Source organism: Schistocerca cancellata, chromosome 4, assembly GCF_023864275.1.
Source record: "Schistocerca cancellata isolate TAMUIC-IGC-003103 chromosome 4, iqSchCanc2.1, whole genome shotgun sequence".
Lineage (NCBI taxonomy): Eukaryota > Metazoa > Arthropoda > Insecta > Orthoptera > Acrididae > Schistocerca > Schistocerca cancellata.
Window position 1 is genome coordinate 793,594,776 of NC_064629.1, and position 26,038 is coordinate 793,620,813.

General features: G+C 37.1%; 1 protein-coding gene across 1 annotated transcript in view; it reads right to left on the reverse strand.

Annotated features, from left to right (window-relative positions):
• The window catches only part of LOC126184433 (uncharacterized), a 133,012-nt gene that overhangs the window by 43,721 nt on the left and 63,253 nt on the right, over positions 1-26,038 (reverse strand). Inside the window, exon 3 of the mRNA XM_049926825.1 lies at positions 5,999-6,127. Within this exon, the coding sequence (XP_049782782.1) occupies positions 5,999-6,127 (129 nt within the window). The remainder of the gene's footprint in view (positions 1-5,998; positions 6,128-26,038) is intronic.

Consider the following 26,038-nt stretch of genomic DNA (forward strand, 5'->3'; position numbering starts at 1 on the left):
TAGTGTAATAATATGATTATACATTAAGTGAATCAGAAATATAAGATGTATCCGATAAATAAGATAAAGAGGTCAAAAATAGAAAAAAACGTTGATGGGTCAAGAACAAAATGTTAAAAAATAATCGTAAGTGAAAGACTGCTAGAACATATCACTCATGGTGAAAGTCAAGTTATTAGGTTAGGACCTGTTGGTAGAGTTAAGTTTGTTTTTAAATCGCCAGCTATATTTGATAATTAATGGTTAGTGAATGAACATATTAGGGTGCAGAAGGTTTAATGAATATTTTAACTAAAAACTGCCAGTAATATTTGATGGAGATAAATTATCAGTTAGTGAATAGACATATAGGGTGCAGATTGTTTTATGAATATGTTAACTTAAAATCTTTTACTATGGATGATTCTGGTACAAAATTTAATAGTAACAATTCATCAAATTATAAAGATATATTATTTCATGCAGTAGTATTATGTTCTGAAGCAAAGCAAAGAAAATAAAATCTAGTAGATGTATTAAATATAATAGTTTCATAAAAGAAATTGTTGATATTTATTTCTCAAAATTCCCAGCAGATTTAGACTCAAGTGTTCATGGAAAACCTGGTAAAGGCTTAATAAAAATTACAGGAAACTCACATAGACATATATAGATGAGTGAAGTTAGAAGCTTAATTCATAGCTTACCCATTATTCATAGATATAAATCAGCTGGTTATAAAATTATTGGAATGAAGAAATTGGAACAAAGATGTTAACTAATAAATTAACAAATTATATTGTTAGTAACTGAAACTGTTATATCATTAGCATTTAGAATAATTTACTTCATACTTTTTGAAAATCAGTAAATGTGCCTAATTACCATTTGAAATATTTCTTCGTGGTTATGGTTACTGCAGTCCAGAAACAAAATTAGAAGAAACATTAGATATACATGATTAAGGAATAAATAAACTATATGAAACTTGTAAAAACACATGATACTTTTTGGAGAGATTACAAAGAATTAGAAAAAGAAGGCATAAAACAGATAAAAAACTTTAAGGAAATGTGAAATAAAGACTGTATTCTGAAAGTTCGACATTAGGAGGAAAATCAGCAGCAACAGCAATAAGAGGAATAAAAGGATCGTAAAAGAATATCAGATATGGGCCTAGAGGAAAATGGTTTAAGGTTACAAATTTCAAATAAGATGAGTTAGAATTACATAATTTTATAAATTTTCAAACAATATGGTTTTAATTAATCTTATCGAAATTAATTTATTAAATATTTGTAAAACTTAATCTGCATAAAAGAATAATTTCACGATTGATGCTTTTCTCCTGCCAAGTAAACCTAATTGAGATTAAAAATTAAACTAAATAATGAACAGGTAAATGGTATTGAATTTTTTTGACTGATGCTAAAAAAAGAAAGACAAATAAAAGCTGCTGAAAAAATACTTATAACATTAGGTATAACTGTGTCAAAAATAACATTGAAAATATAATAGAAAAAAACCATGTAGGAGGATTGTTTACTTTATTATGGGCTGTATTACTGTATTTAGCTACTGCTGGTTGACTAGCTGTTAGGGCAGTTATACATTCTAATGCAGTAATAAACAAGAAAAAATCTGATATAGGATTGGAAGAACAAAAAAAAAAAAGAAAAAAAGCAATGGTGACCAAAGGAGCTGCAGTAAGAATTTCAGGACCACAAAATCCAATAAAGAACAGTGAAATATAATTATCCTTTATCAAATATTGATGTATAGGAAATCTTGTTAATCAATTGAAAATTAAAGTTTTTGGAGGCTATATTTTTATTTACACATTACCTAATAAATCAAAAATTAAAGAATGTGGTATAGTTAATTTAGATAATTCTGATAAGTTGGAATTCTTATTATTAAACAAATAATACAAAAATGGTCTTTGGCTATTTGGTGGTAGTAGATTTAAATAGTGGTAGTAGATTTAATTAGCTGTTTAATAAAAAAACGAGCTATATTACCGAGTTGAATGAGTACAGAAAGTTGATGAATTACTTGTGTTCGTTGGTGTTTATTTGTGTTATAACTACTATCAGAGTATTATAGATTTTATGATATTTTAAATTTGATAAAAAGACATTTTTGGAAATAAATCTCACGAATTGGAGGAAATAAAAAAGAATCAGAATCAAAAATTAATGAAGATGAAGTAGGAATACTAAATTTAGGAGACATAGAATTGAAAATTCATAAAGAATTATAATCAAAAATAAATAAATAATTACATTGAAAACTTAATGAAGAATAATTTTATGCAGAACAGAATCAAGAAATACAAGATAATATCAAACAAATTAATGAGTAATTATGTAATATTTTCAAAACAACAAGCAATTATTGATTTTAAAGTTAGAAGACAGGTTGATGTTGCTGATCCACTGAGTGGCTATGATGCTGTCACAAAGAAATATCTAGAAAATATGGTAGTGTCAGTCAGGGTAGACTAAGTTGCTAAAGCCATGTATACAAATATTTTACCACAATTTAATTACTATATTACTAATAATTATATAGAAAAAGAATTAAATCTAAATATATCAGTGTTATAACAAAGTTCCATAATAGGATACAATTTATGGTATTACCATAAGAAGATAAGTAACATCAAATAAGAACCTAAACTATTGATGAATTTAATTGATTAAATAATAAGTATGTAATAAATAACTATTTAAATTTTAATTTATAAGTGCAAATGAATAAGACATACTTAATTTTGAAATTGCATTTATCTTTTAAAAAAGTTATTGTTAACAGTATAAATATAAATAAATATTTATCATTTTATTATTTAATATTTCACTAAGCCATGTGGGAGTAGGCAAGCGGTCTAAGGCGCTGCAGTCATGGACTGTGCGGCTTGGTCCTGGCAGATGTTCGAGTCCTCCCTTGGGCATGGGTGTGTGTGTTTGTACTTAAGATAATTTATGTTCAGTAGTGTGTAAGCTTAGGGACTGATCACCTTAGCAGTTAACTCCCATAAGATCTCACGCACATTTGAACATTTTTATATTTGGTAATCTTGATGAAACAACTACTGCTACCCAATCAACAAAAATATTGTGTATATCAAATTTTTTAACTGTTGCAGTATATGAAAAAGTATTTTTATTTAGTGAAATTTAATCTTACATAAATGGGTAACTTTAATCATGTCTGGTGTTCAAAGTCTAAACAACAACAACAAAAAAAGAATAAAACGAATTGAGGATATTTGTACAGTTTGTAAAAATAGAGAAACTAAATTAAAAAAAAATTTGCAGTTGCAGTGTCACAGCCTAATAATATTCATAGACGAAGTAATATAGCTTGTTTTGAAAGAGATGATTTATGTCAAACAGATCTAGTAGAGGCAAATTCTGAGAATTTGGAAAGTTTTTCAAAAATAAATAAAGGATACGATTATTTATTACCTATAGTTGCTGTTTTTTGATATTTTGCATTTATTCCATTATTTTTTTCATTTATTACTTCTGAAGAAGTATTAATTATGTCCCTTTAACTTTGTTTTCATCTCTAACCCTGTTAATTGATTTCTTTATTATGTTTATCTATTATTCATATTTTATTTATTTTTTGAAATTGTTCTATACAATTATTTTTGTGTAAAATTTTTATTTTTATGAATCTACTATTTCTTTTCTAGTTTTATATTCATCATGTCTTTTGTAGATGTTAAAATGTTATTAAAACCCCTTTTGTAACTTTTTGAGCTCCTACATTTTTGAAAGATAAAATTAAGGTGTATGAACCGAATTCATTAATAAGTATAGCGTGTTTTTCCTTACCGTTTAAGCCTATCTGAAAGATGGTCTTTGTATTGTTGTGAGTCATTTTATTATCTTCATCATTATTTTTTGTAATCAGTTGATTTGTATCTTTATATTCCAATTGTTCAGACTGATCTAAACTAAGGATTATTACTTTCATGAATTAAAATAAACACTTTATGTTTACAAGATTATTGTCATGAACTGATTTGTTCATCCATCAGAAAAATTTTTATTTTCAAATTCTCCTTTTTTAATATTATGAGTTTTTAACTCTTTATTTAATTATTTGTGTTAAATTTTTCCATATGTAAACTGAAGCTAAGATTTTAAAAATTGTGTGGTTGAGAAAACAGCTGAGATTTTTACTTCACAGAAATATACAAAAGATGGTTATAGAACAGGTAAACTATGTTTAAACGTATATAATAAAAACTATATAATAAAATTCTAACTGTGTGTCTGGTTGTGGAAAATATGTCTCTAAATATTACTGCAAATAACATTTAAAACGAATTCCTACAGAAGACAACTCGAAAATATTATTAATTAGTAAAAATCATGAAAACATAAATCCAAAAGTGAACATAACATAGAATCAAGAGATTTATAAATTGTCAAGAAATGTAGGTTTTAAATAGTTTTTATAAGAATCCAACATGTAAGGACAAATATTCTTATACACATAAGAAATGCATTCTAGAATATAACAAAAATAAGTAAATTTATATCAATTTTGATCTAATTTTTATTTTACTGCTAAAAATCAAAGTGACTAAATGTTTATTCTATAATGTCCATATGGTATGTATTTGTTTTATTTTCTAAAACACATCTTTTACTACTGTGAGTACTTTGAGTCAATTTATTTTTCTTTAGGGAATATATTTCATATGTCAAGCTGTATGTTAAATTCATAGCTCGATATCGTTTTTATTGTTAAATAAAGAAACGTTATAAACTTGTAACATTATTTCGTTTTTAACAACATGTTATTTACTCCTTTTTGATTTTTCTCTTCTTTGTTATTAAATGTGGCTCAAAATGGCTCTGAGCACTATGGGACTTAACTTCTAAGGTCATGTCCCCTAGAACTTAGAACTACTTAAACCTAACTAACCTAAGAACATCACACACATCCATGCCCGAGGCAGGATTCGAACCTGCGACTGTAGCGGTCGCGCGGTTCCAGACTGTAGCGCCTTTAACCGCTTGGCCACCCCGGCCGGCTGTTATTAAATTTATGATCACATAGTATTACTCTTAAACCACTAAGTTCTTGTATTTTCTTTCATTACCTTTGCTTTCGTCTTTTTAAATACATTTTATTTACTTGAGCTACATTATAAAATTATTTCTGAATAACCATTAGCATCTAATTTATCAGTCATTTCTTATCTTTGTAAATAGCTACTATAATAATTCAAATCATACTATAGATAACATCAACGCAATTCGGTACTGACATCATAGGGAAGCCTCTGGTATCATACTGCTTTTGTTGAATACACTGACTTTCAGCTTGCAAGAAATGTCAATGAAATTATTATTGTACTATTGTCATTATTAGTGATAGCAAGTGGGTTGTCAAATTGTGTCATTGTTCTTACATTCGAGAGAAAGGTGTTTCAAACCACCTTTCAGCCATCCAGATTTTGTTTTTCCATAAGTGATTTAGTGTAAATGCAAGGATGGTCCCTTTGAAGAGGACACAGCCAATTTACTCTCCCATTCTTGTCTCAGATGACCTCATCACTGACAGGACTTTAAACTCGAATCGTCCTTCTTCGTTATTTCTTGCACTTATCAGAAGTTGCAACAAATGAATTGCTATGTTGCTATCAGCTTTATCATGCTGGCCACCACAGATGACTTTCTGTGATTTGTAGGCAGCTCTCCATCGCCTCTAGTATGGAAGATTAACATAAGAATAAGTCCACTACTGAAAGCACAGGAAGAAAGAGTAACCACACCTAAAGTCGAACTTTCGATGTTCTCCTGAGAAATATTTCTAGTACTATTTTATTTTCTGAAATGTCCTCAAAGTAGTTGCATAAAAACTGACATGTTACATTTCATTTGAGTCAGTGCTGCACACTAGTTCAACATTGGAGAGATTTCCACTGGTTAATTGTGTACTGTTAGGTGTAGAGACAGTATGGTTTGAAAATCGCAATTGTCTGACTAACCACAACGATGGCTCTTAAATGGACGCCAGTCAGGTTCTTGTTGACCTCTCCTGTGCGCCATGTCATCTGGGTTGAGGAGCTGATGCTTGCTACCGGCAGCTGCGGCTCCCAGCGTTCTCGCCGGATCACCTGCAAACGGTGTATATACTGCAATAGTTTTCTGGATATGAAACAAACTGCTGAGACGATTAGCGTAAGAAATGTGTAAAGAAAGTAAGTCTTGAAGAAAGAAAGGTCGAAAAATGATGGCAACACATCCAGAGGAGCTCAACAGTAATCATGAAGCTAGTAGAAATGTATCTGCAAAATATTCCCATGATTTCTGCTTTCCTCTGAAAAAAGATATAGTTCCAGAGTGAAAACAACACAAACAATAAGAGAAAATTGCATCTACATTTACACAATTTATCACTGCCGCTTATGCACTTTAGATTTCTACTGCAGTTACATTGTTAACAAAAATATACTCTTCCTATTTCTTTGGAAAAAATTGAAATTTATTCTGCATTTCTAGGTAATGTCACGAGAGCTGATGAATATGTTGCATATAATGAGAACTCTGATGACTCATTGCTATATACACTGTTCAGCAGAAATATTACGACCATTGTGCACCGCGCCGTTGGATGCCACCTGATGGCATTGTGGGCACGTGACGTGGTAACAGAAGTATGTAGGCATACCAAACACGGATGGGGGATCGCCCTAGCAAAGATATGGGATGCAAATGGGGAAATACATTGAGATAAGCTGCTTTGACAAAGGGCAGATTATTATTATGCAGAGCCTGTGACCCAGAATCTCGAAAACAGCGAAGCTGGTAGAATGTTCACGTGCTACTGTCGTGAGCATCTATGGAAAGATGTAGAAGGACAGTGAAACTACCACTAGGTTCAAATGGCTCTGAGCACTATGGGACTTAACAAAACTACCACTAGGAGCTAAATCGTTGGACATTGACGACTCTTCAGATAGCCTGGGGTTTGAAGGTTTGTGTGCACTGTAAAGTAGTATAGATGGTGATCTGCAGCATCTCTGCCAAAAGAGCACAATGCTGGTGCACGCACAAGTGTTTCAGAGCACACCATTCATTGTACACTGTTGAACACTGAACTCTGAACCAGACAATCCCTTTGTGTTCACATGTTGACCCAACGAGATCATCAATTACGACTGCAATGGCACAGGACCATTGGGATTCGACAATCGGTCAGTGGAAACGTGGCTGCTCTTCGGGCGAATCATATTTTTGCTCGGAACATGCAGCACACCAAGGACGCAGGCTGGAGGGAGCTGTATTATGGTATGTAAACATTCTCCTGCGGTTGCGTAGGACTTGTGGTAGTAATCGAAGACGTAGTGATAGCTACATACCACCTACATCCTTTCATGCTTGATGTCTTTCCTGACGACGGTGGCATCTTTCAGCAGTATAAATGTCCGTATCTTGCAGCCAGAACAGTGGTACAGTGGTTTGCGGAGCACTATAGTGAACTAACGTGCTTTCTCGGCGATCAAATTCCCCTGATGTAAATCCTGTGGAACCCATTTGGGTCGCTGTCGGGCGCCATCACCGCGTAGGCAAATCAGCGGCCCGTTATTGACGCGAATTATATGACCTGTGCTCAAATATCTAATGCCACATACATCCAAAAACCTACCAACAAACTGTCAGATCCCTGATACGCAGAATCAGTGATGGGTTTCGTTGCAAAGAAGGACAAAAAACTATAAAGAAGGTGGTGATTATGTTTTGGCTTATCAGTGTACTTGCTGTTGTTCCTGGTAGTGAACCACTTGATACCTGATGATTTAGGATAACGAATGAATATACATAGTTTTCAATAGCATCGCTGCACAGAGCAGATAAAGATGAATATCCCACAATAAAATTTGCCATTTCTTATCTGTGCTGTGACAGCAAAATTTATATTTAACATTGGAAACAGAAACTGGCAAAACACATGAGATTCTAAAAACAGTTCGCAGTACAGCACAGACTGAATGGATGAGTGGGAACTGACTAGAAACTGGAAGTTGATTACATTAGTCCTATTCCATGGATCATGTGGAGAAGAATCTCTTGGATGTGGAAAGAAGACAAGGATGTTCAGTTTAAGCACAGTACAATGAAATAACATAACACTGTGCAGTATTATTGTACTATATGTTAATATTAATGATGATATGACATAAACTATTAATTTTAAGAGTCCTTCTTCTCCAACAACAATTTCTTTAATTCAGTCTTAAAATACACCATATTAGCTATAAAAACATTTCATATGCTGTGGCAGTTTTTGTATGCATGTATACCCATGTAACCGACTCCATTCTGCATTGTTGTTAAGTCATCAAAGTCTTTAGGCTATTTTTAAAAAATAGAGACATTAGATAGACAGATCCAGAGATAGATAGATAGATACATATAATTGTCATTCCATATACATATCATGAGGAGCTCATCAAGGATGTAAATTATGTCATAAAAACAGAAACGCATAATGCATATAGTACTTACACAAAAAAGGGATGCACTAATGTTTTCCACAGTTCCAAAATGAGATAGTGCTGGATGGTACAGAATAAGTCACAAATCTGAAGTACATTTTCGTTTAATCGTTGTACCAAACTTATCACAAACATATACATGTACTGCTATTATTGTTACATGTATGTCAACTGGTTCTACTGAGGAATTCGTCATTGATGGAGGAGGTAGCCTTCAGTAAATCATTTAGACTCCTCTTATATCATAACTTATTAGTAGCTAAATTTTAATGTCTACTGGGAAGTGATCAATATGTTTGATTGTGTATAATGGATACTCTTGTGAATCAAAGTAAGGTATTTTAAATTTTTATATTGATTATTATTATTAATATTGGTATTGATTCCATGAATTAAGCTATTGTTCTGAAAAACAGATATATTATTTATGATGAATTTCATCAAACTGAGAAGGGTAGCCCAGTGGTTAGGACACTGGAATCGCATTCAAGAGGACGACAGTTCAAATCCGCATGTGGTCATCCTGATTTAGGTTTCCAGTGATTTCCCTGAATCGTTTAAGGTAAATACTGGGATGGTTTCTTCAAAAGGGCACGACCGTTTGCCTAATTTATGCTTGTGCTGTGTGTCTAATGGTCTTGTTGTCAATAGGATGTTAGCACTAATCTGCTTCTGCTCCTCGATTTTCATCAAAGAATCAGTGTTTTCGAAAGCAACAATTAATATCCCTCGTTCCTTGAACGTGCCTCAGCAGGACAATAAAGGACACTTTAAAACAATTATCGGAATATGTAAAGAGAAATTTTCATAATGTTCTCGAACTAACACCAGATTAATTCTTATAACATACTTATTTACCGTGAAAATATATCCTTTAAGGCAAAGTTTTTCCAAAAAAGATTCTATAACTCAATAGGGAACATAAATATACAAATTAACTAGTTTTATGATCTACTACAGTAATGTAGTAATGTACATATGTATTGTAAACATAGCTAACCAATGTGCTTCATTAATTCTGTTCAGTTCTTATAGTTAGAAAACAGGTTTTGTCAATTAACTCCAGCACATTGCTGTTTGATTTTTATTCTGTACATGCACCATGTAAGATATGGCATTGAAAATATTTCCAATCATCGTTTAATTGCAAGTAAAAGAACAATTATGTGCTCATTGTTTTTCAGTTTTATACGAGGGTAAGTGAATTATCATCCGCAACTTAGTTATATTTTGTTTATTTTGGTAGTACTGTCATTTTACATTGAAGACACATGATTTGTTTATGTTTTGTTATATGTTTGCAATTTTCAAGCTGCTAGGTTAGTTTCGTTATCGCTGCCGTGCTGTTCATCATGGCTGCTTCGCTTTCTATTTGCACCAAAGGAGAGCAACGTTCAGTGATCCGTTTTTTGTGGTCGGAAGACTTACCAGGGGTCAAAATTCATGGAAGACTTTTGGTGCAGTACGGGAACAGTGTTTTGCCACAATGGAGTGTCTACGAATGGTAGAAAAATTCCGAAATGGTCGCACAATTGTTATGCAGGATGAAGAAGCCGGACGACCGTTTACCGCCACAAATGAAGAAACTATTGATTGTTCACGTGAACTGATTCTCTTAGACAGACGATTAGCTATTGATGAAGTGGAACATTGTCTGCAAATTAGTCACGGTTCTGCCAACGAAATTATCCACAACAGAGTTGGGTTTCATAAAGTTTGTGCAAGATGGGTCCCAAAACAACTCACGCAGTTGCATAAACAAGCTCGCTTGGACATCTGCAAGAAACATTTGGAACGCTATGGTAATGAAGGGGACAACTTCTTAGACAGGATCATTACTGGTGACGAAGCATGGATTAATCATTACGAACTGGAGAGTAAATGGCAGAGTATGGAATGGAAACATACAAATTCGCGGTGCAAGAAAAAGTTGAAGACTCAGCCGTCCACAGGAAAACTGATGCTTATGGTTTTTTGGGAAACGCAAGGTCCAGTACTGGAACATTATGGGGAAAGGGCAAACAATAAACAGTGTACGTTACAGTGAAATGCTTACGGCCAGGCTAAAGTCTGCAATTTGAAGCAAACGTCGAGGATTGCTGTCAAAAGTGTGTTGCTGCATGACAATGCCCGTCCGCATATTGCTGCTCACACTGCTGAAACGCTCCAGAAACTCAAATTTGAAGTACTTGATCGTCCTCTGTATAGTTTTCATCTTGCCCCTTCTGACTATCACTTGTTTTGTCCACTCAAACAGGCATTAAGAGGCCGCTGATTTGCCTTGGACGAGGCAGTGAAAGAAGCGGTGCAGTCCTGTCTCACAGCTCAACCAAGAACCTACTTTTATGAGGGCATCAGAAAGCTTGTACAACGATGGACCAAGTGCGTTGAAACACAAGGAGACTATGTCGAAAATGATGTTTTTGTAAGTTTCCTATTTGATTACAATAAAATTATATAATTACTTTGCGGATAAAAATTGACTTACCCTCGTATTAAAGGTACTTATAATATATAAGTAATCCTGCTACTTCCTTCCAAGCTTACCTCTGTCATCTACCTGTTAGTTTCGTGACCATAAATATCTGACATAACTTAAATAACACACCTTATGGCTGTTTACTCCATTCGGATGACGATCCATTCATTAGAATAGAGATACTTAGGCTTAATTTAGTTTGCTTTCTGGCATTTCTTGCCCAGAAATCTCTTCCAGCTGCTCTTCTTCATTGCTTGACTTAACCTCACATAACCACAACTGAATAAATACCAGTTTCTGTGTTGGCTAGTTAGAGCTCATTTCGCACTGGCAAAATAATTTCGCCATGGTGATCGTCCACTAGGTAGACAAGATACCGTATATCTCTCAGTATAGGCGTTCATGACAGAAACAACTGAGATAGAGTAACGAAATGCGTTGATGATCTGCCGGAAGTGTTTCTATTTGACCAAAACTGTCGTCACCAAAAAACGTGTTGGTGGAAGATGTTGTCACTGTCTGCCTCAGACTATGCAGTGTAGCGTATCACTAACGATCTTATTGTTGAATAGCTAGCAATCATACTAAGCACAGTCCGGCTGAAGATGAAGCACACAAGACAATGTACCCCTCTTGCCAATAGGGTAAAGGTGAGGCAACACATACGTGTTATAAAATCCGAGTTCATAACAATACATGCCACTAGTGGTATCGACACGAAGGAGGTTATTATGTGTTGCTGTGAAAATCTGTCGAATTTATCTGGTCATTAGTGTACTGATATATCATATACTTGAATCATGTTCCATAGTTGCACTCAGTTTGTCATGTAATGGATACTGTCTTCGCAACTATGTCGAACACAGAAAGAAACTTTAAGTTTCTCAGTGTTGCACTTGTAACTGTACTCCAAATAACTTCTCATACTCGATATAATTTTGTAATCCACATTGTACAGCTAAACGTTTACTAACATAATTTAATTAATTTTTGTAGGAAGATTTAACTAACAGAAAATCGATGACAGTGATATGTTATCAAGTAACAATCAGGAATTGTACGCCTCTTTTCCTCCACTGGTCAACTATATTCATTGTCGAAAGATCTTTCTGCCACAGGAACAAAACTGAATATTTCAGGGCCCAACAACCTAGTGCTACCGCGAGGTAGGGGCACTGATCTCCGGTATGAGTGTTAACGGACGTAGTTGCATTTATGAAAATATTTTAAATTCAGATAAAAATGCGGAAATTCTGATCATTTTACATACTTGCAATTAGTAACAAGTTGTGTTGCAACCTTTCGAATACTAGTGTTTTGGTTTTCGAAATTATTTATTTATGGCGACAATTTGTAGCATACCATAAAAATTAATGAAAGGAACCATTACTTAATAGTCCAAGAACAACACATGCCGCTATGAAGGTTACGAACAGTTGTGTCCAGAATGTATAAAAATTAAAGGCGTCATAGCTAACCTATGAATTGTGTCTATGTAGAAGCAACGTTGAATTTCTGGATTATGAGTGGTTTTTCCTACAAGCTGATTTTTCTCTATGAGCTGTAAGGAGCAAATTGTTAAGTTAAAAAACTAATGTGTGTAGTTATGGATTTATTGCATTATCCAGTTTGAGATTCTAATTTATATTATTTATATACTCTTATCAGCCAAAACATTATGACCACTGCCCACCGTGAACTTGTCGAAAGGCTTGGCTTCATTTAAAGTTATTTTTATACTGTTATGTTCCTTTTTGCAATTAACATGTCTGCTTCTCAATAATGGTATGGGTCATCTTTGATCGTTCAAATGACTTGTTGATTTACATTGATGTAACGTAAAATATGATGAAGAGAATGCAAATCCTTTTATCCAATGTCTGCGTCTATTTTATTTTCACGCATGAAATTTATGTTACCCTTGCATTAATACGAGGGGTGTTCAATAAGTACTGCAACACATATTTTTCCGGCTAATTTCGGTTGAAAAATGCAGAATTTGTTGTGGGACACAGTGGAATATTCCCGCTTTATGTCCTATAGTTTCACAAAGCTCCGAAACGTGGCGGCGCTGTACGTAACCTTCAAAATGGCGCCTGTAATGGACGTGCGTTCGAAGAAGCGACCTGTCTTGGTGCAAAACGAGAACATCACAGAAATTCATAGATACTTGCAGAATGTCTACGGAGGTCTAGCAATAAATAAAAGCATGGTAACTCTTTGGTTAAGGAGTCTGTCATCATCAGAACGAAGTGGTGCAAACCTGTCCGATCTCTCACGTGTTGGCCAGCTGCAGACAGCTGTGACTTCCGCATTGCTGAAATGTGCAGACACTCTCATTCGAGGTGATCGACAGATCACACTCAAGCACTTCGCTGCACAATTGCAGGTCTCTTTTGGTAATGCTGACACACTTGTCCCCCACTTGGAATACTCAAAGATGTGTGCCTTCTGGGTTCCTTGCTGCCTAACAGAAGACCATAAAGACCAAAGGACAATCTGTGTGGGATTACTTGCACGTTACAGGGCTCATCGTGGAGGTTATTGATGCAGCAAGACGTTGGCTCCGACGTCAAGCAGTAGAGTGATATCATGCGAGCATACAGATGAGCACATATTATGGCGTAAGGCCGTCGCATTGAACGGAGATTATGTGGAAAAATAGGATTTCATAGCCAAAAGAGTGGGAATAATGAGGTGTGTTGGAATACTGAATAAACCAACCTGCTTTCAGAAAAAATTTGTTGCATTACTTATTGAACGCCCCTCGTGTATTGCATTTGCAGATCTTTCAAATCATACTGAATTTTTTCTTGTCAAACAAATTAAATTTATTTAAAGTACGCTCACAATTATATATAATTTGATATATGCAAATTTTTCTATTTGCTATATCCATACTCTAACCAATTTGAACAACTGCTTGTTGTTAGACCTGAGTTTCTCCTGGCGTATACAAGTATACAACTTTCAAATAACATCCGGGAATTCAGCTAGGTAACACTTTCAGCGACCGCCGATACTTCAGCGGGAGAACACCCTGCCATTTTCAAGGCAAACTGCAACGGACAGGCAACATGCATGCAAATTTAAAACCTTGGTTGTCGGACTGATGCAGGAAAGATAACACACACGCTGAACACTAGTGCCACCAAAGATGACCAAAGTCAGAGCTATCGATAGTGAGACTACGAACTCGCAGGTGAGGTAGCGTTGACTCTGTCCCTCTGTTTTTTGACAAAGGAGGGAGAGGGATTCCAAACAGAGTTAAAAACCTCCATCCCTGTTAACAAGGTTACTCGCTAATTTAATCTCAACTGCCTCCTTAAAACCTAAGTCTACTGCCTTTTTGCCTCATGTAGGAAACACTTCCAACAAGATTGGTCGTATTTTACGGAAATACGAGGTGAAATGTGTTTTCCGGCCTCCATCTAAAATTAGAGCGCTTTTGAGTTCTGTTAAGGATGATCCTGGTCTGTGTAAGGCGGGTGTATATCGCATTCCTTGTAGCTGCGGCATGGCATATATTGGTCAAACTATCAGGTCCGTGAAGGATCGATGTACTGAGCATAAACGGCACACACGATTACAGCAGCCAAGTAGATCTGCTATTGCCGAACATTGCTTGGATACTGGTCACCCCATACTGTATAGTAACGCCAAGATATTGGCATGCACGTCCAGCTATTGGGACAGTGTTATTAAGGAGGCAGTTGAGATTAAATTAGCGAGCAACCTTGTTAACAGGGATGGAGGTTTTTGTTTAAACTCTGTTTGGAATCCGGCTTTCTCCCTTGTCAATAAACAGAGGGACAGACTCAAAGCTACCTCACCTGCCAGTTCTAGTCTCATTATCGATAGCTCTGACTTTGGTCATCTTGGTGCCACTAGTGTTCAGTGTGTGTGTTATCTTTCCTGCATCAGACCGAAAACAGAGGTTTTAAATTTGTGTGCACGTCGCCTGTCCGTTGCAGTTTGCCTTGAAAATGGCGGGGTGCTATCCCGCCGAAATATCGGCGGTCGCTGGAAGAGTTACCTGGCTGAATTCCCAGAAGTTATTTGAAAACTGCTTGTTCCATACACACAGCCTGGCAAAAAAAGTGAAGCAGCCAGAAGATATAGTCGGATTATTTTGTAACTTCATATTTACTCACGGAAAAAAAATCGCAAGACCAAGAAGAAGTTGTGTGACAGAAACGAAAGTTGGTGGTCGTGGTTCTACATCTGAAAGATGATGTTTATTCAGATTTCGCACCAGTTTCATTGTGGAGATAGTAGCGCTACAATGAAGATGCAAATCGGATTTATTTTAATACACGCTGTAACAGTAGTGAGCGTTAGTTACCGTTGAGATTGGACGTTGTGACTCGATGTTAGTCAACAAAGCCTTTAACACAACAAAGAAGCCATTATCAACATCTCACTGAGTTTGAACGAGATCGTGCAATAGGGCTACTTGAAGCTGAATGTTCCTTCTGCGATGTTGCAGAAAAACTTGGCAGGAATGTAACCACTGTCCATGATTGCTGGCAGCGGTGATCATGAGAAAGTGCAGTCGCAAGAAGACCGGGCACCGAACGGCCACGTGGCACTACCACGAGGGAAGACCATCGTGTTCGGCGTATGCCTCTGGCGCATCGTATTGTATCTGCAGCAGCAATATGAGCAGCAGTTGGCACCACAGTGGCCCAGCGGAGTGTTGCAAATTGGTTATTTCATGGACAGCTCCGACCCATACGCCCTTTAGCTCGCATTCCATTGACCCCAAAGCACCGCCATTTGCGGCTTCAATGATGTCAAACGAAAGCTCATTGAAGGGAAGGGAGACATCTGTTGTGTTTTTTGATGAAAGCTGGTTATGCTCGGTGCCAATGATGGTCGTGCGGTGGTTAGGTGGAGGGCAACTGAGGGCCTGCAAAAAACCTACCTTCGTGTTAGACACACTGGACCTACACCTGGAGTTTGATGTGGGTGCGATTTCGTATTATAGCAGCAGCTCTCTCGTGGTTATGCCACGCACCTTAATTGCAAAATTGTACGTCAATCTGGTGATTCGAACGCTCGCCCAGATACTGTTGTTGTCACCCAGCATGCTCTACGGGGTGTCGACCTTTTGCCTTGGTCCCTTTGATCTCCAGATCTGTCTCCAATCTAGTACATATGTGACATCATCTGGCAACTCCAGCGTCATCCAAAACCAGCATTAACCGCCCATGTAATGACTGACCAAGAGCAACAGGCATGGAACTCCATCACACAAACTGACATCCACCATCTGTAAAACAAAATGCATGCACGTTTCCATGCTTGTCTGCAACATTCTGCCGGTTACACCGGTTATTAATATACCGGCATTTAACATTTGCAGTGGTTTATCTCGTGCTTACATTAACGTGTCATCTTACAATGTCAATCACTTAAATATGTTAGCTAGACAAATGTATTCCAGACATTTCATTACCCTGCTTTAATTATGTTTTGGTATTGCGATTTTCTTTTCCCGTCAGTGTACGTACACAGCATTGGCAGATATGTAAATGATTAGAACTGCAATTCTCTGTGTCAGGTAGAATGACCACCAAAGAGCATTAGTGTTGTTCGTGTTTAATTTTGTTACTAGGCCTGGTAAGGTGTATGATAGGCATGAATAATGTCAGATAGTGAGTGATCACCGTGAAAGACATTGAGAGGGCATGTACCCGTATGAGACAACGTAATCACCACCTGGTAGTGTCTAAAAAGGGGCTCATTGTGGGTCTCCATTTGGGCTTCTGGTCGAAAAGTGCAATGTACAGGTTTGTGGGGTATTCAGATGCGGCAGTGCCCCATTGTTGGACAGCATAGATATTATGAGGGTCGACATATTCGTCGTCAGGCATCCTGTCGACCACGTCTGACCAAAAGGAATGCTCGCTGTATTGTGCACTGAGCACGTAGTAACCCCTTTACTTCTGCACCTGCCACCCGAGAACAAGTAATGGACGCTGCATTATGAGTCATCCAAAACCAGTGGTCAGAGGCTAGCAGCACACAGATTAAGGAATTACCGTCTCATGCGCAGGATGTCGTTAACATAACACAAATAGCTATATTTGAGGTGGAGCCGTGGCTGGGAAGCATTGACTACTGATGAATGGCGTCGCATTATGTTGTGCACTTTCCCGGATGACTATCATCAGTAAGTATGGCGGCAACTTGGGGGGAAGTATCATTCTTGGAATGTTTGGAGAGGCATAGAAATGTCACTCCTGGTGTCATGGTGTCAGTAGCCATTAGGTATGTCTTCCGGTCCCGGTTACTGAATATTGAGGGGCCTCTGAAGGAATGGACGAACTGTCACAAATGGACGAACTGTCTGCATGATGCTGAGGTATTACCGTGGCCAGCGATGTGAAACGTCCCCTTTGAACAATTTTACATGTGAAACGTCCACTTAGAACAATTATACAAGCCTGTGCTTAACCTGACACACAATATTATTTAGCGCAACGCAATCTGACTTTCAATAACCCCTACAAAACAATGGCCCTGACTAACTTTAACCTATACCTTTTACAAATCACTTACCTCACAAAAATCTTCGCTACTCAAGCTACTGCAAAACAGCGAGCGCCACTACTGCCAGCTAAATAAAAGATTCAAACTACTGAAGGTACTAACTACTGATAGGGATAGTTAGCAAATGAAAGATATTAATAGAGAACAAACAATGTATTTACCTTAATATTCATAATTGACATTCAGTCTTACAGATTATCAAAACTCCGCCATCTCTCTCCCCACGTCCACCACTGCTGGCGGCTCACCTCCAACTGCCCAACGCTATCTGCTGTTCACATCCAGCTATAGCAGTTCATGACAACAATGGCAGGCAACAATGCGAACTAGCCACATACTGCACACAGCACAGCCAGTGATTTTCATACAGAGAGCGCTACGTAACGTTGCCAATAAGAAAACATAAACAGCAAACTTACATAAAGAAAACATAAACAGCCTACTTACATAGCCCCCATGCTCCCCACAAAAAATTTTACAAATGTTTTTGGCCAGTGGCCAATAATGATTTGATAAAATTTTTCATAATTACAATAACAAAGATATCAAATGCACACACTTATTTATACAATGTTGGTCAAAAGCTAAAATTTTCTCACAGTCAATAAAGACAGTCCTGATCATTCATCATAAGAGTAAACCTGCACTTTGTTTGCTCAAAGTCTGAGCAGTAAAATACAATGCAAACGGAAGTAGTGGATTTCCATGCAGTCTTGAAGAAGTAGTGTTGTCCTTCCAACGGAAAGACAGTGCTGACTCTTGACATGCTGACAGGTAATGGGCCACAACAGAGCAAACCCACAGCAGAGTCAGTCGACGTTTCGAAGAATATTGGTAGGTAGGTCATCACAGAGTAGACCCACTGTAGTCCTGGTAGAGAGTATTGGTGGCCCACCAGAGATGCAGACCCACTGTAGTCCTTGTAGAGATGGCCAGCAGCCATCTATTGCGACTGTGCAGGTGCACAATCACCATTGAAGAGTCTTGCGGATAATAGAACAAGTCCATAACCACCACTTGTGCACTCACAAAGTTTTTGGAATTGTCCTTAGAACCAGCGATGCTGTTATCCAGTCCCTTGCTGAATTATTAACACACGTGCAAACACTAACAGTCCCTACTTCTCACATATTGTCCATATACTATGACCAACAGAAATGTGTGCAGTGAAATGAATGCTTACAAGTTACTTAATTTGATTAACTGGCGTCAATTACAATTATATAACATAAGAATACAATTACAAAGATACAAAATACAACATTAAAGAACATAACAATACAGATAACATTTGTAGTAATAGGGGCTTTACAAAAGAATAGAAATAAACATATACATCAGTGTTACAGGAATGATGACATGAGTACAAAAATAAAAGATCAGAATCACTTTTAAAAATTCAACTTCACACATAAGCATTAAAACAACACAGAATAAATAATGTCTAAGCATCTTTACAAAGAAAATAACAGAGTATTAGAAAAATTCTACAACATAGCTCTCATCAGCTAAACACATAAAGACAGGAAAAACACAAATACACAAGGGTACACAAACACATAGTGGGATAACACCAAAAGGAAAGGACAACACACAATTACATATTGGGAAAAAGCAGCAAAGAGGAAAGGACAGGGTTTGTTTTACTGCAGTATTTTGCTTGGAGATCTCCCTTCATTCCATAGATCGTTCGTCTTATTTCAACCTCTGCTTCCACCAAAAAAATCCTATCTAAGCATGCTTTCTGTATTTATATGTTCACACATTGCTTACCTCATCATTTATTTCCAAGAAAATCCTACCTATACCTCCTTCCTGTATTCTATTCATATTTCTTTCAAAATGATTATTTCTGATTGTACAACACTCATTTGGGCCCAAATCTTTTTCATGTAACCTTGCAATGCATACTTTACCTATTCTCCATAGTCAGTTTCTTATATAGTCTACCCCCTCTTAAGCTAACTTAAATCTACTGAGCTCAGATATATATACCAAGGGACGAGGCAATGCAGCATCACAAAACACAGTTAATATAAACAGCAATGAAAAAAAACGCAGATTTGCAAAGCAAGCAGCATTAAGAAATTAGCAAAAGTCAAATTCAATAACACTATGCCTGGCAAACAGCAGCAACTTATACCTAAACATGACATAGCGCAAGCAGAAAAAATATTACACTAAAATGGCCATGTCTAATACCTATGTCACATCTTAACATTAGAGTGATGCATCACAAAAACTTACGCTAGTAGATAAGTTACCAAATCATAAAAAAATAATTTATGCAATTCCTGTGAAGGGAAATATCTTTTTTGTGCTCCCTCATTTTTTTTGGATAGATCATAAAATTATTTACTGGATCTGTAGGCATAAAATATTTATATTAGTACATATATTAAATTTTATTTTAACCAATGCTGCAGTGCAGCTAGAAACTTGATATTAAACAAAATATGTAAATAAATACATAAAGCAAGCCATATGGCATTTTTCTCAACTAGCAAGACAATAGCTGTGAAATGTTTTGCATCGTTTCATTAGGCATTTCAGTAAATATCATAAATTTTTAAGTAACGAGGGTGTCGCATTAGCGATGAAAGGCACATCCTAATGGCTTATTCTCCAGGTGTTTGACACAGCTGTGTGCCCACAACGCATTACAAAAATCATATGTTTTCAAGTAGCGAGCGTGTCGCATTAGCGATGCCCTCTACAAAGGAATGTCATTAACAGAGGTATAGGCCTCTCTTTGTCCTTCTCTTCCACCTGTGCCTCTGGCACACCCTAATGGCTTTCTTTTCTACCTGAGCGTCTGAAAAGGCTTGTTCTCCAGGTGTCTGACACACCTGGGTGCCCACGTCACATTATGTGCAGGTGGTCACTTAACTTTCTTACGGAAATATTTACGACAGTAGTTTCCGCTACAGTGACAGTCTCATATAAAAACATTTCACAGGTCAAGAATTTTATTGACATAAACATACCTCAACAGCATAATACACATCGTTGTCGTAAAAATAACATCATAAAACCTCAGTCAAATCTCAAAATCGTCGTAGCTTCCTCCAATAATTTCAAAACCTAACAAAATTCTCTGCTCATGTCAAAAGTGTCATCTGCCTCCAACGTACTTTAAAATCATACTCCCTTACCAAATACATCATTCAAAGTTCTCATAGTATCACAATGGTTCCAAAAAAATATGAACAGTGCACAAAGTACAGACAAAGTACAATATCTTAAGTGTGAAGTTATCCAACGGTGTAATCACGTAATCATCTGTCACTGACGAAATAAACAAGTTTGTCTCTCTCAGTTAAATGATCAGATAGCTGTGTAATTTATGTGTTAGAGAAATATGGTACCGATGTGTTAAATTGTATAAGCAAATACCATATTAGCTAGGGCTCCTTGTGCTTGCCAAACACATGATACACAAAGTAGGCGTGTACCCCCCTGAGGTTTATTGTAATTGTACCCTCAGGTGTTACGGCTTACAGCAATGAAATGAAATGTATCACGAAAAACTTTCTTTGTAATTCAAAAATCTCTAAAAATAAATGTTTTAAGTACAAAATTAATCACTCAAGTACGTGTCCTGTAGCGCTAAATGTGCGTCTTGCTCTAAGAAAATCTCTGGGAAGTGTCGTAGTTATCGTCCTCCAAAAGCTAAGTTAAGCAGAAGCCAATGTACTTACCTCATGATAAACAAAAGTGAAATGCTTTGCGTATAGATAACTTAGTTATTACGCTTATTGTCGTGGTGAAGAACGTACTGTGCTGTAACGTATTGTTGTCCTACGAAAAGGCTGTCTCCTTGTAGCAATAGCACAAAGGTCACCACTAAAACATCTCTCACTTTATAGAAGAATTCAGAAAAAACTGTGCAGATATAAAACAGATACACCGCAAAAGCAACATTGTAAATTGTCACGTATTAGCAGCGTCGTGATGAAATCGTGTAGCTGTCACATAAACTAACCACTGTGTCATCTGGCATTTCACAGAAAGCACCTCAAATCCAGAATCCACTCTCAAGCAAACCAAAATGTTGCATGAAAATTTCATTAGCAGTGCTGGTATATGTTCGAAATATGTAAGCCGTATATTCGTTACGTAATCGTGCAATTAACAAGGAGGAATGTATAAATAACAACACTGTGTCGTCTGCTCGCAATAACAATGCATTCGCAGTTACTTGTCTAAGTTACCTATGTTCTTGACTGGATGGTTAGTTAGCTTTAAAACATAGTTGCATGTTAACAGTTTCTCAGTGTGACAAATTGTACAAGTAGCGTGAAGTGAAAATTGCAAAGACTAAGTTAAAAAGCAGATTATCTGTCAATAAATGGTTTTACATGAGAAATGTGGTGTAAACCTTTACTCTTCCTAGTACGCAGAGTTTCAACTTGAATGCAATTATCATGCGGTATTCGTCCGTAAAGAATACGGGAATTTTGCTCAAGGTTAGCGTCAATGTTATTTTTCTCGGAGCCAGCCGGCGCACGCGGCTGCCTGCGGTGTGAGTCATTGTCTGTTTCTTTGTTGGCGCGCGTCGTTATTGGGATTTGGAGACCTAACTTCCACAAATTCGCCTTGCCCAGAGGGCCCAGCTCTGTTTAAAACTCGCCAGTTCTGATGCAGTTCAGGTCTGTCGTTACGATCATATCGTCTGTCGTCATGTCGGTAGGTTCGATAGTTTCTTTCTTGTCGGTCATGTGGTGGAGAATTTCTGCCTGAGTCGTAACTGCGTGCTGGACCGTTGCGTCTAAAGTTATTCTGTCTCCCTTGATAATAGTTATTTTGGTTCCCATATTGTCTGTTTCTCTGATTGTCTCTGTGATAGTCATTACCGCGGGAAGGTGATCTTTCCCTGTAACTATTACTCTGCCAGTGGTTATCATATGGGTGGTGTCTGTTTTGGTCACGATTTACGTTGTAAGAATAGGTTTGTCGTGGCCATTTATTGTTTCTGTCGTCACGGAATTGAGACGGATGTGACCTGTAGTGATTGTTTTCCTGTTTTCGCATCCCGCGACTGTCTGTGTCAATTTCCAGTTCTTGTAACAATCCCTGAAAAGCTTCAATGTCGTCTTTGCAACGTCCTGCCAAAATAATATGTCGTAAATGTTCAGGCAGTTTGATTAAGCAAATGCGGATGAGTTCTGAGGGGCTGTATGGGTTTGATAGGTACTGATTCTTGTGCAACATGTCTTCAAAATATTTGACAAGACTGGAAAATTCAGATTGTTCAAAGTGTTTCATCATCATGATGCTATGTTTTACGCGGTCTTGTGTGGCTTGAGACCAATATGCTGAGAGGAAGGCATGGTAAAATTCTCCTTCACTGTGGCAATCGTGAATGACCGATCGCATTCTTACAGCTGGTTCATTCTCTAAGTAGCCACACATAAATTCTAACCTGTGCTCCAATGATCAGTTGGGAGGGAAACAATGAGAGAATTGATGGAGCCATGCTTGTGGATGAATGTCGTTGCCAGAATTCTTAAATGTTTTGAATTTACGTGTAGTAATGAACAGCTTATAGTCAAAATCATCGTGTCGGCGAGTAGCATGTCGGTCATTGTCACGTCGTTTCGGCGGTTCCATCTCAAAATTCGGTGTACCTTGCCAATTTCTTTCATAATTACCGAAATGCCCTGTGCTATTATTTTGTGGCTTTTCCGTATTTCTAAGTTCCTCTTCCCGTGTTGGAGCGCGAGTATCCTCTGAAATATGTAATTCTTGTATTACCTGTGTCAGCTGATCTTGTAATTCCCGCATTTCTCTTTTGTACTGTGTGTTGATTTGATTTTGATTTTGTTTGAATTTTCTAATTTGTTCATACTCTTCTGTGTCAGTGAAGGCTACGGGTCTTGTGTCATTCAGATCATCATCTACCTTTGTAGATAAGTTAGTGACCTGATCCGAAAGTTCGGCTACTTTCTCTGATAATGAACTAATTTCCCCCATGTGTCTTTCTACTGTGTCCTTTAAGTTTTCCTGAGTTTTTGCAAGTTGCGTAACCGAATCGGTAGATGCAACTGAGTCCATTTTAGCTTGCAAGGTCTCATGATTTTCATGAACAATAGTTTGCAGCTCTTTTATGGCTGCTTCGTGATTCTGTAATGCATTTTCATGCCGCGAAAAAATAGGCTGAAAATGCTCACAAATTTGTGTTTTTACGTCATTACAGACTTTTTGGCATTTCGATTCAATGTTATGTAACTCAGTAGTTAGATCTTCACGTGTTTGTTCAAGTGTGGTGTCTAACTTCCGAAGATTTTGTTCCATTGTGTCTAACTTTTGAAGATTTTGTTCCACTGTGTCTAACTTTTTAAGATTTTGTTCCACTGTGTCTAACTTTTTAAGATTTTGTTCCATTGTGTCTAACTTTTGAAGATTTTGTCCCATCTGTCTCTGATTTTGTTCCATTTGTTGCATTAGTTGTAATAACAATGCATTAGTGTCTGGAATCTGTTCCTCTACTCTTTTCGGCAGTGCATTTGCGCCGGCAACATTCACATTTTGACAAGCTGAAAATGTGTCTTGACTTATTTGAGAAAACGGTGAGGACGCAAAACCTGAATCTACAGTATTTGCAATATTGTGTCCTATCATTTCGGATTCCTGAGGCGAGCTGTTGCCGACCGACCGATCGATAATGCTTCCCTGTTCACTACCTGTTTGACTGTCTACGCCATTGTTTGACGTCCGCTCCATTTCCCTATGCACAGTTACCAAATTACTACTTTGAACATTAGTTAACTCATTACACAGTGGCGCTAACACATTGCTTTCGTCTTCACTGTCGTTTCTCAGTTTACTTTGGAGCCGAGTGTTACGTTTTTCACACGCCATTATTGTGACAATATTTCACACGATAACACAGAAAAACACAATTTGAAGAGCAAAAATAGGAGAACACATTAACATAGCACTGAAAATAATATCTAGTTAATTGCAGCTGCGAAATACTTGTTGCAAATCTACATGCATGCCACAACTGTTTTACAGTACAACAATGAAAGGCTGCAACTACAAAGGAGATTCCCTCTACAATTACGCACTAGCAATAAACAAAATCTACACTAATTACACAAACTACAAGAAAAAATCAGAAGATTCCAGTGAGGTATCCTGGCAGGGTCGCCATATGAAACGTCCCCTTTGAACAATTTTACATGTGAAACGTCCACTTAGAACAATTATACAAGCCTGTGCTTAACCTGACACACAATATTATTTAGCGCAACGCAATCTGACTTTCAATAACCCCTACAAAACAATGGCCCTGACTAACTTTAACCTATACCTTTTACAAATCACTTACCTCACAAAAATCTTCGCTACTCAAGCTACTGCAAAACAGCGAGCGCCACTACTGCCAGCTAAATAAAAGATTCAAACTACTGAAGGTACTAACTACTGATAGGGATAGTTAGCAAATGAAAGATATTAATAGAGAACAAACAATGTATTTACCTTAATATTCATAATTGACATTCAGTCTTACAGATTATCAAAACTCCGCCATCTCTCTCCCCACGTCCACCACTGCTGGCGGCTCACCTCCAACTGCCCAACGCTATCTGCTGTTCACATCCAGCTATAGCAGTTCATGACAACAATGGCAGGCAACAATGCGAACTAGCCACATACTGCACACAGCACAGCCAGTGATTTTCATACAGAGAGCGCTACGTAACGTTGCCAATAAGAAAACATAAACAGCAAACTTACATAAAGAAAACATAAACAGCCTACTTACAGATGTCGCCAGATCTGTCTCCAGTAGAACATCTGTGGGACCAGCTCGGACGTCAACCCCATCCCAATGCCATTATCCACGATATCAAGGACAATTTACAATAGTTTAGGGTCTGATTGCCTCAGAAGAGAATACAATAGCTTTATAACACCTTCCCCAAACGAATCAGTCCATAAATCCGGGTCACGGAGGATACATCATACTAATTAATGGGTTCGTATTGCCAGATTCTCTGTAAATTTAACACAATTTTCTAATCACTGAAATAAAATCACGTACTGTATCAACACAAAATATTTAATTTCATTTTCATATCCCCTTCTGGGTGTTTCACTTTTGTTTTCAGGAAGCGCATTCAAGGAAAGCTGAAATATAAATACACCTTATAGCATGCTGATGGGTGGTCAAGCTTGAATGCAGCAGAGAAAGTATCCTACCAGACAATGACGTGAGAGGTGAGGTTCCCAAAGGCACTGTATGTGGGAAGAGATATTTGGTGTTTCCCCTGCATGTCTGCAATGATAATGAACAGTAGGGAGATAGTGACCTAGAGGACCTTAGCAGACGTTCCACATAACCAGATACAGAGTTTACAGGTACTTAGAGATATATAGTTAAATTAAGCATTACTTATAAACGATTATTAGAACTCTCACTTCTGGCAAGTGCGTGTTTTTTTATTGTGCAAAAGGGGGTATTACGCGAAAACAACAAAATT